Below are 15,073 nucleotides of genomic sequence, written 5' to 3' on the forward strand. Positions count from 1 at the left end.
CATTAAACTGTAATGTCATTTAAACGTCTTATTTGACAAAATAAGGTGAACTGTGATGAAATGAGCCTGTTTGCTTGGTAACAGATTGCAGGGAGTATATTCCAGAGGGATGTTGTATAAATTAATCAGTCGAGAATTTTTTCATATAAAAGATGGTGGAAATGTTCTTAAGTTAGTCATCTATAAATAGAAACACTGCTGTCAGTGGGAGTTTCACCCTAATCTTGAGCATATTTGTCCGTGAGAAGGACCAGAAGCTTCAGATTCCTATCACTTTATAATGAAGTTGAACTTCAGCTGAATGTACGATGAACTGTTACAAACATATCTTCTGTGCATCATCCTTTCATTACTTCATCAGTCAGTGTTACTAAACTGCTGGTATCTTTTAATAGACTTAATTTTTGCCATTTATTCTAAGGTAGGTTTGTTTTATAGAAAAGGACACCACCAAGGTATCTGAAGGGTTGTAGCAAAAACAGTAAAAATTTAAAGGTTGAAACTGATATTCCCATCTCTTTTGAGCTTTCCTTTGCTGCATTGTGCGCATGCTGCTGGCGTCTTAGAGGGTTGCTGCTGTGTGCGCAAATGCTGAAATGCTAGCACTGACTGTTTCTGTTTTAAGTTTTTTATTTTCTTAGAGAAAAGAGGGTAAAGCATTTGCTTTAAACAAATAACACACTAAGAATTACATGGACTTTGCAAATTTGATATGTGAACCAAAATGGTGGTAGTTGAATTTGGGGCCAGCCAACCAGCCTGCTTTCAGTAGGTGTGATTCTTCAGAATGTGTGATTTGGGGTTTTCCAGCATTCCTAGTGTGTATTTCCTGATTGCTCAGTTTGGCCCGGCATTAGTTGTTTTGCTACAACCTCTCCTCTGGTGGCGGCCCTTCTGGTCTGAAAAGGCTGGGGCCGTCAAGGAGGCCACGTGCTCTCTGTTGTCCTCACACCAGCTCTAGGTGTGCGTGGCTTCCACACACTCCAGGCCCGTTCCTCCCTTGGACACCAAAACCATTCCATAATTAGATGGGAAGCTACTCAAGCCAAGAGGCCCAAGTTAAGTCGCTCCACCCAGGCCGTGAATGTTGCTCTCAGTGCCCATCTGTCTCTGTGGCAGCAGGGAGGCCTGGCGACTGGGGATGGGAACGTGCAATTGGCACGTTCAGTATCATGCCCGTAAAACATTCACTTGAGAAGAATGTAATTTTAATTGACTTTCCTCCAAATGGGCTTATTCAATTACTGAGTTATCCTGAGCAAATAAAACTCTCATACATAGAAAGCTTTGTTTCAGTTATCTGCAAATGTCCATGTAATTCTAAACTTCACTGTCACTTCTAACTGGGTAACCATTACTTACTGTTCTCACGAGGAAAAACTGCTTACTTGTTGATAAGTATTTGAATAAGCGTAAGGATAAACACTTAGCCTGGCTTGGGGTGAGGTTTGCTTCTGTTTAGGGCTTTAAAAAGCACTTTTGTGGGTAGGAGGGGTTAGATAATCTGTTCCTTGTTCTGTATCACTCTGGTGAAGATAGTTTTATTTCTTGAAATTATAATAAAGACGAGAACTGTCTGCAGGAAATCAGCTTCTCTCTGACCGAAGAATTTTCCTTTCTCTCTTGTTTTTAGAACCCTCGGCCTCAGGAAAGTCGGACAGTATTCAGTGGCTCAGTCAGTATTCCATCTATCACCAAATCCCGCCCTGAACCAGGTCGCTCCATGAGCGCCAGCAGTGGCCTGTCAGCAAGTAAGTGGCCCTGCCTGCAGGAAGGTGCTGGCCCCATGTCCTGTGGGCTCACGTGTTCTCCCTGACCCACTCGGGTGCCCCCGTGCATTAGCAGTGGCTCCAGTGTCTCAGCCCTCTGGGTGCCCGGTGAGCCCAGTGCAGCTGTCACAAACATAGTCATGGAGTCCTTTCAGAGCTCACAGCCCATCTGGGGGACAGACAGACAAATAATGCTACAAACTGTGGTCAGAGATGCCCTGAAGGAAAGGCAGGAGGCAGTGATAGGGGACAGCAGGGGAAGCTGGTGTGAGTTCACACCGGGGTGAATTCATGCTGAGGAAACTCCGTGCCCTCCCTAGGGGTGGAGTCTTGTTTGAGTCAGGTTTGCTACTTGAAGGAAGGCCAGTGTGGCTACCTGGTAGTGGTCAGGGAGTCACGGAAAGTAAAGCACAAGAGGTAGGCAAGGTCAGATCAAGCAGGGACCCAAAGACCAAGGTAAGACATCTTTTATTTTATTAAAAATGCAGTGGGGGCTGGCCCGGTGGCATAGTGGTTAAGTTCGCACACTCTGCTTTGGCAGCCCAGGGTTCGCAGGTCCAGATCCTGAGTGCAGACCTATATACTGCTCACCAAGCCATGTTGTGGTAGCATCCCACATACAAAAAATAGAGGAAGATTGGCACAGATGTTAGCTCAGCGACAATCTTCCTCATCAAAAAAGAAAAGAAAAGGCAACGGGAAGCCTCTGAGGAGTTTTAAGTAGGGAAGGACTTTTATCCATTTACATTCTTTTTTTTAAGATTGGCCCCTGAGCTAACATCTGTTGCCAATCTTTTTTCTTCTTCTTCTTCTCCCCAAAGCCCCTCAGTACATAGTTGTATAATCTAGTTGTATGTCCTAGTTCTACCATGTGTGACGCCACCCCAGCATGGCTTGATGAGCAGTGTGTAGGGTCCGTGCCCAGAATCCGAACCAGCGAAACCCTGGGCCACCGAAGCAGAGCACACGAACTTAACCCCTTGGCCACAGGGCCAGCCTCTGTATCAATTTACATTCTTAAAAAGATCCCTCCAGCTGCCAAATGGAGAATGGATTAGAGGTGGGCAAGCATGGAAGTGAGCATCCTGGTGGGAGGCATAAAGTGGGAGCTGGAAGCTGATGGGGCCTGGGGAGCTGCAGAACACGGAGAGAAGCAGATAATCTCCAGGTATGTTTTCGGAAGCAGAAGCAAGAAGACTTGCTGATGAATTAGTTGTGGGGAAGGTACGGGAGAGGGAAGAGTTAAGGTGACGCCTGGGTCTCCTGCTGGTTTCCCACCAGAGCAGTGAATGAGAGTGCTCACAGCCATTCACCCAGGTTTGAGAGGTCGTCCCGCACATGTACAAAGGTCCCAACGTAGGGAAAACGTTAGCATGTTCGATTAACTGAAAGAGGGCCAGGAACAGGTTCAAGAATACGCCCTTTTGCCACAAAGCAAGATAACGTTCATCATTCATCCAGTGAACATTTCTGAGGACCCGTCAGGTATCAGCTCTTCTGCCGAGGCGCAGGGGTGCGGCCGTACATGCCCGAGCACCTGCCTTCAGACAGCTCGCAGTCTGTATTAGCTTCTCTTTTTTCTACCCTGAACTGCAGCACGTCTTTTCTATCCTTCTGCATGGAAGCCTGAGCTAAGGGGCCCTAGAGAGCAAACTGCCCTGTGGTGGACTTATGTCCTGCTGCTGCCCAGGAATAGCTTTTCAGTGGGGACGAAGAGGAGGGAAGGCGTGTCACAAGATACTGTTTACCTGAATAAAAGTACCCAGGATGCTAACAGCTGCTTACTGCAGAATGAGAGGAATGTACGGATGGGATATTTGGCTGATAAATGGAATTAAAGTTTGCTCTCACTGAATCCACTGAGCTCTTTGCTAGCTCCTGCAGTAGGAGCAGCGAGGCAGGTCGTCAGACGGTCATTGCAGCTTCTGATTTGGGGAGACTGTTCTTGGCCAAGGGCTGCTTGCCTGTCACTTTCTCAAAAGTTGCCTGGCGTTGCCCTGGAGACCTGAGGGCATGTAGCCAGAGTGTGCCACATCAGTGCGGCCCCGACATGTGCCAGTCATGACTAATGGAACCTCTCTCCCCTTCCTCACCACTGAGTTCTGAGAGAAACGATTGCCCTGGATCCAGTTCACAGTTAAAAGTTGTTCAGTGAAAACACGTATCTGTTGCTCGTATTTTTGAGCATTCGCTGTTGGAGTCGAAGCGTCCTGGTGCAGATTGAGTGTCTCCTGCACCTGTGCTCACTCAGCAGCGTGCTGTGAGCCCCTGCCTTGCACCCAGCTATTGTTCTCAGGCCCTGGCAGCACAGAGCTGAGTCGTGCTGTGCTAGTTATCTTTTGCTGTAGAACAAATTACCCCAAAACTGAGAAGCTTCAAACAGCAAGCATTTATTATCTCTGGGAGTGGCTTAGCTGGTGGGTCTGGATCAGAGTCTCTCTGGAGGTTGCCGTCAAGCCGACTGCGAGGGCCGCCGTCAGCTGAAGGCTCGACTGTGGCCACAGCATCCGCTTCCTGGCTCGCTGACGGGGTGGTTGGTAGGCCTCTGTTCCTTGCTGACTGCTGTGTTGGTGGGAGGCCCCCATTCGTCACCAGTATGGGCCTGTCCGTACATCGCCTGAGTCCTCGTGACGTGGCGCTGGCACCCCGTAGAGCAGGTGACCCGAGAGACAGACACGAAGGCAGCAGTCTTTATAACCTGGCCTCAGAAGCGGCGCAGCATCGCCTCTGCAGTGTGCTGTGAAGCCCAGACCACCGGCCCGGCGGGGAGGGGACTCCCCCGGGCGTGAGTACCGGGAAGAGGTGCCTGCTGCAGACCCACAGAACAGGCTTCCAGGAGTTTCCAGTCGACGAGCAGGAGTCGAAGGGCACAACTGGCGTCTTTCTTACCGTTATCTCCTAAAATCATCTCTAACCAGTGTGTAGCCCTGACCACAATGAAAAACTCTAGCCAATTGGAAAAATGACAAACATTTTATCTTTTTATTAAAGGTGGCTAGATAAAATAGTGTATTTAAATTATAACTAACCATAAGTTATCAAGATGTGAGATGCAAAGAAAGCATCACAAGATTAATAGTTATGTCCGTGGTCCCTTAGGCAGAACCCTGGGCGCCAGGTGGTGTTTTTGTTTGTTTGTTTGTTTTCACAATTCAGATTTTCCTTTTTATAGTTTAGAAAGGAATCTACCGTATGTTATGTTGCATTCCCAGCGAAATGTGGGACAACACCCACAAACATATTAACATTTTCACAGCAAAATTTATGACTAGTCACACTATAAACATATAAATAAATGTAGTCTTTGAAAATAAAGTCTATCATCAGCTTCTAGTCAGTTCGGATCGGGTTTGCTACCATATGAGTTTATGCCAAACTTAATGAAAAAACATTTGATTTTCAGGGCTTTTGAATTTGTGGAATTGCAGCATAATACAGAGATTTAAAGGGCCGAGTCGGCCATCTCCTTAGGAGTGCTGAGGCGCAGGTCCCCATCACTGTTACAGCATGCACGCTGCACACTGGGGCCAGCCCCAGATTCCTGTCAAAGCCTTTAACACAGCGATCAGCTTTGGCCTTCTTGAGATTCTTGGTTGCAAGCTGTTTGTACAGAGGTGAGAGGAATTCCAAGGGGCATCTGCTATTTATAGAGTGCCTCCTACTGGCTTCGGGAATAGCCAGATCCTGGAAAAGGTTTCCAGAAGGACAGCCAGCCGAGAGAGAGACAAGAAGAAACAGGGGACCATATTGTCAGTCTCCACACCCAGAAGCACAGGATCTTCCGAAGCCAGACTCACGATGGCTTCATGACGTGAAGTCAAGTTCCTTCCACCTCAGTCCATAAGCAGAGCAGCAGAAGTCTCTGGCGGTTTGGGTTTTCTACTCAGAATGACAAATTAAAAAATAATAACTTACACTACAGTTTTGGTAAACCGAATGCTAAAGTAGGCATGGAATTGGAAGAGAAACCATGAAAAAGGACTTATGCCTTCAAGCAGGTTGTGATTGAAGGAGACAGAAGATCCACACCAAAAATATATATGTATATGTCCAAGAAACATAGCAACAAAATCAGAACATGTCTAGGGACGGACATCTCTGGAAACTGGCTGGAGTGCTGAGAGGGAACAGATCCCCTAGGCAGGAAGATTAAGTCAGTGGTTTTCAACCCGAGATGCCTTCTAGAATCATCAGAAGTGCTTTTAAAAGTTAAATCAGAAATTCTGCTGTCATTGGTCTGAGATGGGGCTCAGGCCTTGATATTTTTAAAGCTCCATAATATAACGAACAGTATCTGATCAGTGTTGGAACCTCCGCCATAAGCAAATGACAGTGGCCAGGAAATGCGGCCGGGGCTGGGACTGCAGCCAAGCCTCACAGGAGGCCGCCTGGAGCCACCACGGCCGGGCCTCCACAGGCGGCCTCGATGCTGCCTGCTTGGGAAGGTGCTGTGTTTGGTGGTCAGCAGGCACAAATGCTCCACACAGTCATCTTCTGACATTTTCCTTGAATTCTTAGTGGAAAAAAACTAAATTGGGATTTGTTAAACCAGCAAAAAGTTGAAACAACCACGATCTGTATCTTATAGTTGTACTAAAACCTCAATACAGTCTTTTTTGAGCAGTTAATATTGAAGCTCAGCAAGATTAAAACATTTTTTAAGCAAAAATTAAATACTAGAGAATGCAGAGAGCTTTGAATAGGTACTAACAGTACCCCACTGTTTCCAAGGTTTTTTGGTCGTTTTTCTGCCTCTCGGTGCTGCTGGCCCCCCTTTTATGTACCCAACTCTCAGACCAGAGTGTGATTTTAAAGAAACTCCCTCATTTTTGCATCTCAGGCTTTGCCCTGTGTAATGAAAATGCTTCTCTCGCGTTTGTTCTTTTATGAAAGTTCCCAGCAGCTGAGTGGTGCTTGTGCGTCAGGTGGAATGGTCTCGGGTTCTGGGAGCTGTTCTCTGCTTTGTCAGCCAGCGCATGTGTTTTGAGCACCTGCTGTGTGCCAGGTCCTGTGCTGGGCCCTGGACAGGCAACGACCATGCATTAGGAGAACGGGAGGCTCATAACTTGATATGATACTGTAAATGCTATGAAGGAGATGGGGAAAGACGCGCTAGGGGCTCCAGGAGGGGAAGGACGCAGTCAGGCAGCACGTAGGTGGAGACTTGAACGACTGGTTCTCTGGGAATCGGAGGGAGATGGCAGTCCAGGCTCGAGCAGGGAGTGGACAGGCAGGCGGCCCTGAGAGTGCTGCCCGCTCACTGGGCGGCCAAGCCCCACAGCTGGACTCACTGTCTGTCATTGAAGGACTCCACACTGGGGAGGATCACCTGGGTGGTGGGAAGACCACTGCGGTCATCTCGGCAGTCTGTACACCTAAAGGCTCACCTCCTTCTACACGTATAAAGTTTCACCTGAATGCTGTACTGTAGGGTCATCTGCACAGAATGGCAGTGCGTTAAAGAGAGAATTCTCTGGAGGAAGCTACAGTGCGAAGCGGCAGCCCATGCCCTCCCCATCAGAGGGCTCGCTGTCTTCCGGAGGCATGGACCAAGGAAGTGATGCCCCAGCGAGGGACTTTGATGGAGAGGTGAGTGGAGCGGGTGTGGCAGCAGCGTCTGGAGGCGGGCTGTGGAGAAATGCTGTATCAAGAAGTCTAGTGCCTTTACCGAAGTGATCTGTCTACCTCGGGAGCGGCCTCGGCTGCAGCAGGAGTTCCGTACCCTCTTGGCCAGGGATGGCACAGCCAGGCTCTTGGGTTGCAAACCGCGATTTCCCTGGAGGTGTTCAGACTTCTAATAGCTTTTATGTGAAAATGACCTGCGTTTCTAAAGGCCTGCAGAAAGGACTGTGAGCATTTGTTATATTCCGTGCCTCGGATTCAGCTCAGAAAAGGGGCTTTGTGCTGACAACAGAAAGGGCACATCACGTCAGATCAGGGTGGTGGGCGGGGCCCCATGGTGACCTGAGCCCCTCCCGCCCTCTGCTTCTCACTGACATCTTCCTTTGGGCCTTACAGGACTCTGATTCTCCCAGGCATTCCACAGCTTCCAACAGTTCCAACCTGAGCAGCCCACCCAGCCCCGTGTCGCCCCGGAAGACCAAGAGCCTGTCTCTGGAGAGCACTGACCGCGGGGGCTGGGAGCCCTGAGCCGCGGGGCGCAGACCACAGACGGCAGCCCCACCCGCCTCCTCTCCCTTTCTTCTCCTCTCCACCTCTGCCTGGACACGCCCCAGGCTGGCCGCAGTGGCAGGGTGGGGATGGAGGAATCCTGACCACAGGACTCGCAGATCCACGCCCCCCTCCACTCAGCAGCAGCCCTAAAGGCAGCCTTTCATCGAGCAGCTTAGATTGATGTTGATCTCATTTCATACACTTAGAGTTGCTTTCCATGATATTTTACCCCTCCCCCAAAGGTAGCTTCAGTAGACAGATTACACAAATGTAAGCGATAGGAATAAGATTAGACAGCGTCGTTCTCACAGTAGTCTCGTTAGCCCCGAGGTGGCACAGGGGTCTTGGGCCGGCCTGCAGCGGCCGCCCTGCACGCTCAGCACCCACGCCCGTGTTGACCGATCAGTGCCAGGAAATCCTTATTAGTGAAAACAATGCATATTTTACTACAATACAGAGTTTAAATAAATACACAAATGTAGAGGTTAAATACTGAATGTACATAGTAAAAAGAAGCATCTTGTATTCAACGAAAGATGGATGCATATATAAGAGAGAGATCATTTAATTTAAAGAAATGTGTTGTTCCTTGTCTGCTTTCCAGCTGAGTAATCTAAAAGTAATCTAAAAGGCAGAAAGGCCTCCAGCTGAAGGGGGTCGAGGGAGAGCTCAGAGCCCTTAGTGCCCTGTCTCGAGTCCCTGTCACCTGGAGCTTTAGGAGGCGTCCCGGGACTGTGGCGTCACTGGTTTGGAGTAGACCCAGCACCAGACTTCGGACATTTGAATCCTCTTCAGCAGCAGCATCGAAAGGCAGATTTACTTCCATCCAAGACGTTTCTTTTTCTAGTAGTTGAATTTCAACCACATTTCTCATTTTTTGTTATTTTTTGGTATCTTCCGTGGATGAATATAGAAATGCAATTTTGTCACCTTCTGATCCCTTCCCTCTGAAAGAACACAAGGAACGTCTTGGCTTCTGAAAGGCCATACAAAGGGTCATGCTTTTCTCCTGGTCTGGTCCCCCCCTCCCGCCCCCCGCCCCTAGCTGCAGGGAGGTGTCTGTCCCCCAGCCCAGCCGGCTTCTCACAGAGGGGTCTTGTGAGGGTGGCCTCAGCTTCCTCCAAGAAGCCTGGGAAGAAGGGTTTAGTTACCAAATAATAGAAGAGCTCAAATGCAAGGACTTGAACAGCCTTGATCAAGTATTCCTGCCCAAACCCGGAGAAAATTGGACGTGTTCAGCCCCAGTGCGCAGGCGCAGGCAGGAAGTGGCCCCGTGTAAGCTCGTCCTCTCCCAGTGGCTGCACCGTGTTGTGAGGTGCATTTCCACTTGAATCCCTGCTGTGTTAATTACCACAAGGAAATGAGATGCAGAACCCAAAGAACCTTATTTCTCCAGTCATTTCTCCAGTTAAGCACATGAGCAGAGAGAGAGGTAGAAATAAAAATATCTCGTGGAAGTAAAGAGAGCCTCTCTTTTACTTTTTATCTAAATTTCTCTGAGAAATAGGATTTTCTGCTGTCTTCTTTCAAACTCAGCTAAAATGGAAGAGTTTTCCTGCAGCTCCTAATCGGGATGGCAGGGGCCGGGCCACCATCTCGCCCGACTTCACGCCTTCGCCTCGGAGCGGCTGTGCCAGCCCGTGCGCGGGGCACGGAGACTGTTAGTAGGCTGCTGCTCTGTGGAGAAGGCTCCTGAGGTCCGGGAGGAGAGAAGGGATCCCATGTGGGGATTATGTTGCCCAAGGTGACGCAGAGGTGGTGAGATGGTGACCACGCTGACGTCCGAGCAGCCTGGGCTCCGTGCGCACTTGGTCTGTGCTTTACTTTGGATGGCGTCATTCACCGCACAGTTCCATCTCCTCCTTCTTTTTGCTTTTGGAAAAGAAATGTCACGTAACAGTACTTGTGTACGTCCAGATACCAAGGGCCAGCCCTTGAGTTTGGTTATTGCCATGTGACCCTGGCAGCTCCTTGAACTTGGCCCTCCGGGGAGAGGAGGGAACCGGCCAGGGCTGAGCGCCTGTGGCCAGTTGCCCCCTCTCCTCCTGACCCTGCCTCCCCACCTCCCCCACCCTCCCCAGGCCACATTCACAGGACGGCAGTTTATAGCTTTGACAACTAAGTGTGAATTTTTGTTGCCTGTAGGTGCTTATTTTTTTTAAAGGATGCTTTTAGGATCAAAATATAACCCTACCTGAAGTCTGGACTCCACTGGAATGAGTCACACCCTACAGCCTCCCAACAGGGCACTTGAGGGGGCTCCTGAGGGCTCGTCCTGCCCGCTCCCTGGGCGGCGTGTTCATGTGAGCCCAGTGGACAGCCCCGCGGCACTTTGCGGTTTTTCCACAGCAATCTTAAGTGATCTTGTCAGGCATAGAGCAGCCCCAAATGTGGTTAGATTCTAACAGCAGGACTGTGGGGGAGACCCACTGCCAGGAGGGAATAGTTTAGGGGGACTGTCTCAGGACAATAATCGTCCCCCCGGGCTTGTCTGCACTCTGAAATAGAATCCCTTCTGAAGCTTCCGAGAAGAAGGGTTTGAAAAGATGGGGAATGGGTTTCAGGGCAACAGAAAACATAGTGATCATTCAGGGATCAGCAACAAAGGCCACGGAAAAGGTTCTATTGCTGTCTCAAGTCACCCTTTGTTTCCGGGCAGGACATCTGAGAAATGTAGATGGCAGCAAGAACTCATTTCTCTTCTCAGGAGAAAGGAAGAATTACCGGAGAGGCATTTCTGGCACAGCCCGTAGGTGTTGGTACTTGGTGCTATCTGTGTCCAGCCAGTTTGCTGTCTACCCCTGAATTCTAATTTAATCTTGTCATGTGCTTTGGGTGTATGAAATTATATATATACAGATATATATTTCTTTTTGCCAAAAACAACAGCCTTGCTGCTTGTCAGACGGTTACTAAAGCATATTTCACTTCGAGTCGTGTGTGTTTACACGCACGCGCACACGCACCCCCACACTCAGTGATTTACGCTCTTTCCCGGGGAGCAGTTTTAGGCCACGAGATAAAGTTACAAAGGGCCCATCTGGGTAGTTTTCCGAGCAGTTCTTGTACCCAAGCTTCAGGGAAGAATCTGAAATTCCTGTTATGTTTACAGCAACCACCTGTCATTCCCCTGCTGGCTCTCGGCCTCTCTGCCTTCCTTATGGTTAGAATCGTGTCATTTTGTTGCTTAGTGGCCACGTCTGCTTCTGTGAAAGACCAGTTGCATTTCTGTGGACTCTCAGGTATTACAGAAAAGCCAGAGCAGGGGTGGGCGGACGTCCCTCAGCCCTGGGGACAGCAGGGCCCTTCGCTGGCCTCTGGCAGCCTGTGGTCTCTGGCTGAGCGGGGTCTTGTAGAGCCACCGTCCACTTCCTGGACAGAGGGCCACTCAGCAGTCAGACTGGGCCACCGCCCGACTCCACTGGGCACAACCGGGGCGTAACTGGGCACCTCCCCTCCTCTCCCCTGGCCCAGCCCCTGTTTAGCTAGGCCGCAGCCATTTCATTGAGCCCATCTTAGGACCTCTCTCCTGTTAGGACTGTCCTGATCACTCAAGCCCAGAGTTCTCTGCGGAGCCTGCTCGATCCCAGGGACCTGGGCCAGCACTGGCCGGCAGGCCGGCGCTTCCTTCCCGGGCCCGTCACACACAGAGAGCACTTCACTTATGGGGGAGTTGGATGGGAACAAATCCACCCTGAAATTTCATGGAAACAAGATGACCTGCCTTTTTATTTGATGGTGTAATATCCTTTATTTTATAAATTTTTTAGAGTTTTTTCTCATTGTAATATTATTGTACAGTTTTGCATGGCCTAGGTGTAATCATTTTTTGGTTTAGAATATAATGCTGACAACTGTGTGTGTGGAAGGGGGGAAGATGTTGCTTTGGCCTCCTGTCACTCTGACTTCATTTCGTTTGGTTTCATGCCCTCGATCTCTTGGAGAACTTTATCAGAGATTCTCTGCTACCAATGGTGTGGATTCTTTTGCACAGAAATATTTAAGGTGGGCTAGTCAAAAATGTAACAAAAGACTCCTCGCCAATATTTTATGTTGGTATCACTTAATATTAACCAGACTTTGATGTATTGCAATAAAACAGGGAACTGTTAGAGTTGAGTATTTTTTGTCTTTTTTTCCGATTTAAAGGTCTGAGGAATGGAGAAAAGGTGCCTGAGTCTTTCTGTCTTATTTGATCCTGCTTCCTGCCGGCCCCCTCCTGGCCTGGCTTCCTCCTCACACTGCAAAAGGCCATGGGGTTAGTTTAATCTAGAACTTTCTTAGTTCCTTCCATAGCTCAGGTGAGAAGAGTGTTGCATTCTCTTGAAGCTTTCCCACCCCCTCTTCTGGCCCAAACCTCCCTCGTCTTCGGTCAGTCTGAAGGCCAGGCTCTGCCTGAGGGTCGCCATGGCCCTGGCCGCCGCACTGAGGACCCCTCCCCACAGCCAGATTCCCCACCCGTCGTCACAGCTGACTGCAGACATGGGGCCACTTGGTGTTCTGTCTACTTACTGCGCAGAAGCAGTTGGTGCTTCTGCTTTTGAGTTAGAATGACACATCTAAGGCCAGGGGTGGTCTTAACAAAGGAAATCTTAAACCGGGGCTGCAGCGAAGGAAGTGTTCTGAGTGCCCTGTTTCCATCCCACGTGTAACTGGCGTTGCTGATGCCGTGGTGATGTCGTCGGTTCGTGTTGGCGGAGCCAGGCGTTCGAGGCAGCAGTCGTGCAGCGGTTTAGAGCGAGTCTTGGCAAACTCTCTGTACAGGACCAGTAAATAATAAATATTTTCGGCTTTTTGGGCTATACAGTCTCTGATGGAGCTGCTCAACTCTGCCACTGCAGCACGGAGCAGCCTCAGACAAGCGTAAACAAACGAGTGCGGCTGTGTGCCAGGAACGCGGACAGGAACGGCAGGGGGACGGACTGGACCGAGGAGCACAGTTGGCCAGCCTTTAGACCAGGAGCAAGTGTGGCTGTGAGGCCAGGCTGTCTTGTTCCACCACTTACTGATCCTCGGCCAGCCACTTACCCTCGGAGCCCGTTTCCTCATCTATAAAATGCCCACTTTGAGTATCCCGGGAGTTATTACATAAACACAGTACCTAATAGTGTAACAGTACGTAAACACAGCCTCAGAAGAGCCATGGACAAGCGGAACAGGGCCTGGCGGATGGTGCTGAGCACTAGCCCTCCAGGGCCCCAGCAGGCGGCATGGAGACCAGACCTCTCTGCCCTGCCTGGGCCCAGCGGCCGGTTGCTGGCAGTCCCAAATGGCAGGAAGTCGGTTTTCCCTCGGGGTTGAACCCCTAGAACTGGTGGGGGGGGCCTCTGGGACCGCGGCAGTCTCCCCACGTGACTCCCTGCCTCACGCCCTGTGCAAGTGTTCTGTCAGGAGGCCCCATTACCTAGGAACTTGGGGGGCCCAGCAACAGCCTCTTTCCAGGATGCCCCTTGGCTCAGCTGACCTCTCCAGTGGGTGTCACTGCGATGCTGGCCCGGCACTAACCCCACGGCAGGTGTTACCATTGTCCCAGCTGGCTAATGTTGAAGCATCAGAGCCCCTTGGCAGCTGTGGATTCTCTGTAAGTGGCGGGGGGGGGGGGGGGGGGGGGGCGCGTCCTGAGGGGCTGCCAGGCAGTTACTGGGCAGCTGTCCCCACCCTGCACCCCTCTTTCTCTGACAATGAATGTGGGCTGAGCCTTCCAGGTCCAGGCACCAAGAGCCTCAGGCTGGGAACAGGTGCAAACCTTGCAGGAGTGTCTGGAGGCAGGACAGGGTGACACGGACCTCAGGCTCATCCCCATCAGCACAGAGCCCTTGACGAGTCAAAGAATTAGTGCCACAATGCTAGGATTTCTTTTTTTAATTGAATCAAGTAAATCTGACAATTACAAGAATTGTACAAAAATAGAGCCTGTGATGAGCGCTCAAGTCTAACCAGGTGACCCCTGCACAGTCATCTTCCACGGAGGCCCCAGGCTGGGGGGAAGGCAGGCCCGCGCCACACACACCCCGTCTTCTCGCAGAGACAGCTGTGTCACTGTCTCCCTTTCCGCTGCTCCTGACCCTTCCCACAGGAGGCAGCGGTTCTCTGGAAACTTCCAGTTGTCAAGAAAGTACGGGAAGCAGCCGGATCACAGGCGTGGGCCTCCTCAGTTACAGTCTTGCCGTCTTGTCGGCACTGCTCCGACCGGCACGTCCCAGCTCGAGAGCCCCTGCTGCAGAGGAAATGGGCAGAACACAGTCTCGCTCTAGCAACACACACACACCAACCCTTACACTGCACGCTCCGGCAGATCCGAAAGGCTTCTCCGCGGCTTTTTGGGGGCAGGGATGCGCAGGGCATGCTCCTGTCGCTGGTTAACGTCCACGTGAGGAAAAAGCCCTGTTACAGAAAGGAAACGGAAACAAAGGTGCCTTTTTCTCTGGATCTAGAGTTACTGCAGAGGCTGCATGAACAACAAGCAGGTGTGGACACAGGAGCGGGGTTTCATTTTCATTTTTCTCACCCACACCCCTTAGCGATAAAAACCGTGTACAGCGCTGGCGACGGGCTCCGAGCGACGTCCCCCTCAGAGCCAGCAGCCCTCTCTCACTGGAGGAGGAGTCTACACAGAGTGTCACCACCAGCTTCCTGCCAGTCTCCACCGCGTGAGGGCAGAGCGTCCAGGGAGCAGGCCCCCTACTGCGGCCCGGCCTGCTGCCGGCAGTAGTTGCTGTAGGCCTCCTCGAACATGGCCTTACAGGGGAAGCGGGCCTTCAGCTTGGAGCAGATGAGGAAGGAGCCCCCCATCTTCCTGTGCAGGGAGTAGGTCTCCTCGGGGGGCGGGATGAGCCGGTGCTTCAGCATGATGGGGATCAGGTTGTGGATCTTCTCCGTGGTGCTCTGGGTGCCGAAGTCAAAGGGCTCCTCGGAGGCGAAGGCCTCCCCCAGGATGAGGATGGCGTCCAGGTGGGCGTCCTCCATGGCCTGGGGGGGCGGGGAGAGATCTGAGCGCTCCTCCCTCAGCCCTGGCGTGAGCGCCCCCTGAAAGCTGTTTTCAAGCTGAGGAGCGGGTCAGGTGGGCGTCTGATTTGTAACTAGATGAAATAATGGTAACTGGGGCAGAAACTCAACCGAGAGGGACCAGG

At 50.9% G+C, this 15,073-nt stretch overlaps 2 protein-coding genes across 29 annotated transcripts in view; one reads left to right on the forward strand and one right to left on the reverse strand.

Annotated features, from left to right (window-relative positions):
- CDC42BPA (CDC42 binding protein kinase alpha) overlaps positions 1–12,055 on the forward strand; it is a 327,094-nt gene extending 315,039 nt beyond the window's left edge. For 19 of the 20 annotated variants that reach the window (XR_011535397.1, XM_070602640.1, XM_070602622.1 and 16 more), the window contains 3 exons: positions 1,634–1,751; positions 7,201–7,358; positions 7,788–12,055. Coding sequence is in view for 18 of the 20 variants with exons in the window: in XM_070602640.1 (XP_070458741.1) it covers positions 1,634–1,751; positions 7,201–7,358; positions 7,788–7,919 (408 nt within the window). In the remaining 2 variants the exon portion in view is untranslated. The remainder of the gene's footprint in view (positions 1–1,633; positions 1,752–7,200; positions 7,359–7,787) is intronic. The other variant, XR_011535396.1, reaches the window with a different exon arrangement.
- A 1,735-nt stretch (positions 12,056–13,790) lies between these two features.
- The window catches only part of COQ8A (coenzyme Q8A), a 48,605-nt gene continuing 47,322 nt past the window's right edge, over positions 13,791–15,073 (reverse strand). For all 9 annotated transcript variants that reach the window (XM_070602642.1, XM_070602643.1, XM_070602644.1 and 6 more), the window contains exon 15: positions 13,791–14,912. In XM_070602642.1, coding sequence (XP_070458743.1) covers positions 14,625–14,912 — 288 coding nt within the window. In that variant the 3' untranslated portion in view covers positions 13,791–14,624. The remainder of the gene's footprint in view (positions 14,913–15,073) is intronic.

The sequence above is a fragment of the Equus przewalskii genome, chromosome 31 (assembly GCF_037783145.1).
Source record: "Equus przewalskii isolate Varuska chromosome 31, EquPr2, whole genome shotgun sequence".
Classification (NCBI taxonomy): domain Eukaryota; kingdom Metazoa; phylum Chordata; class Mammalia; order Perissodactyla; family Equidae; genus Equus; species Equus przewalskii.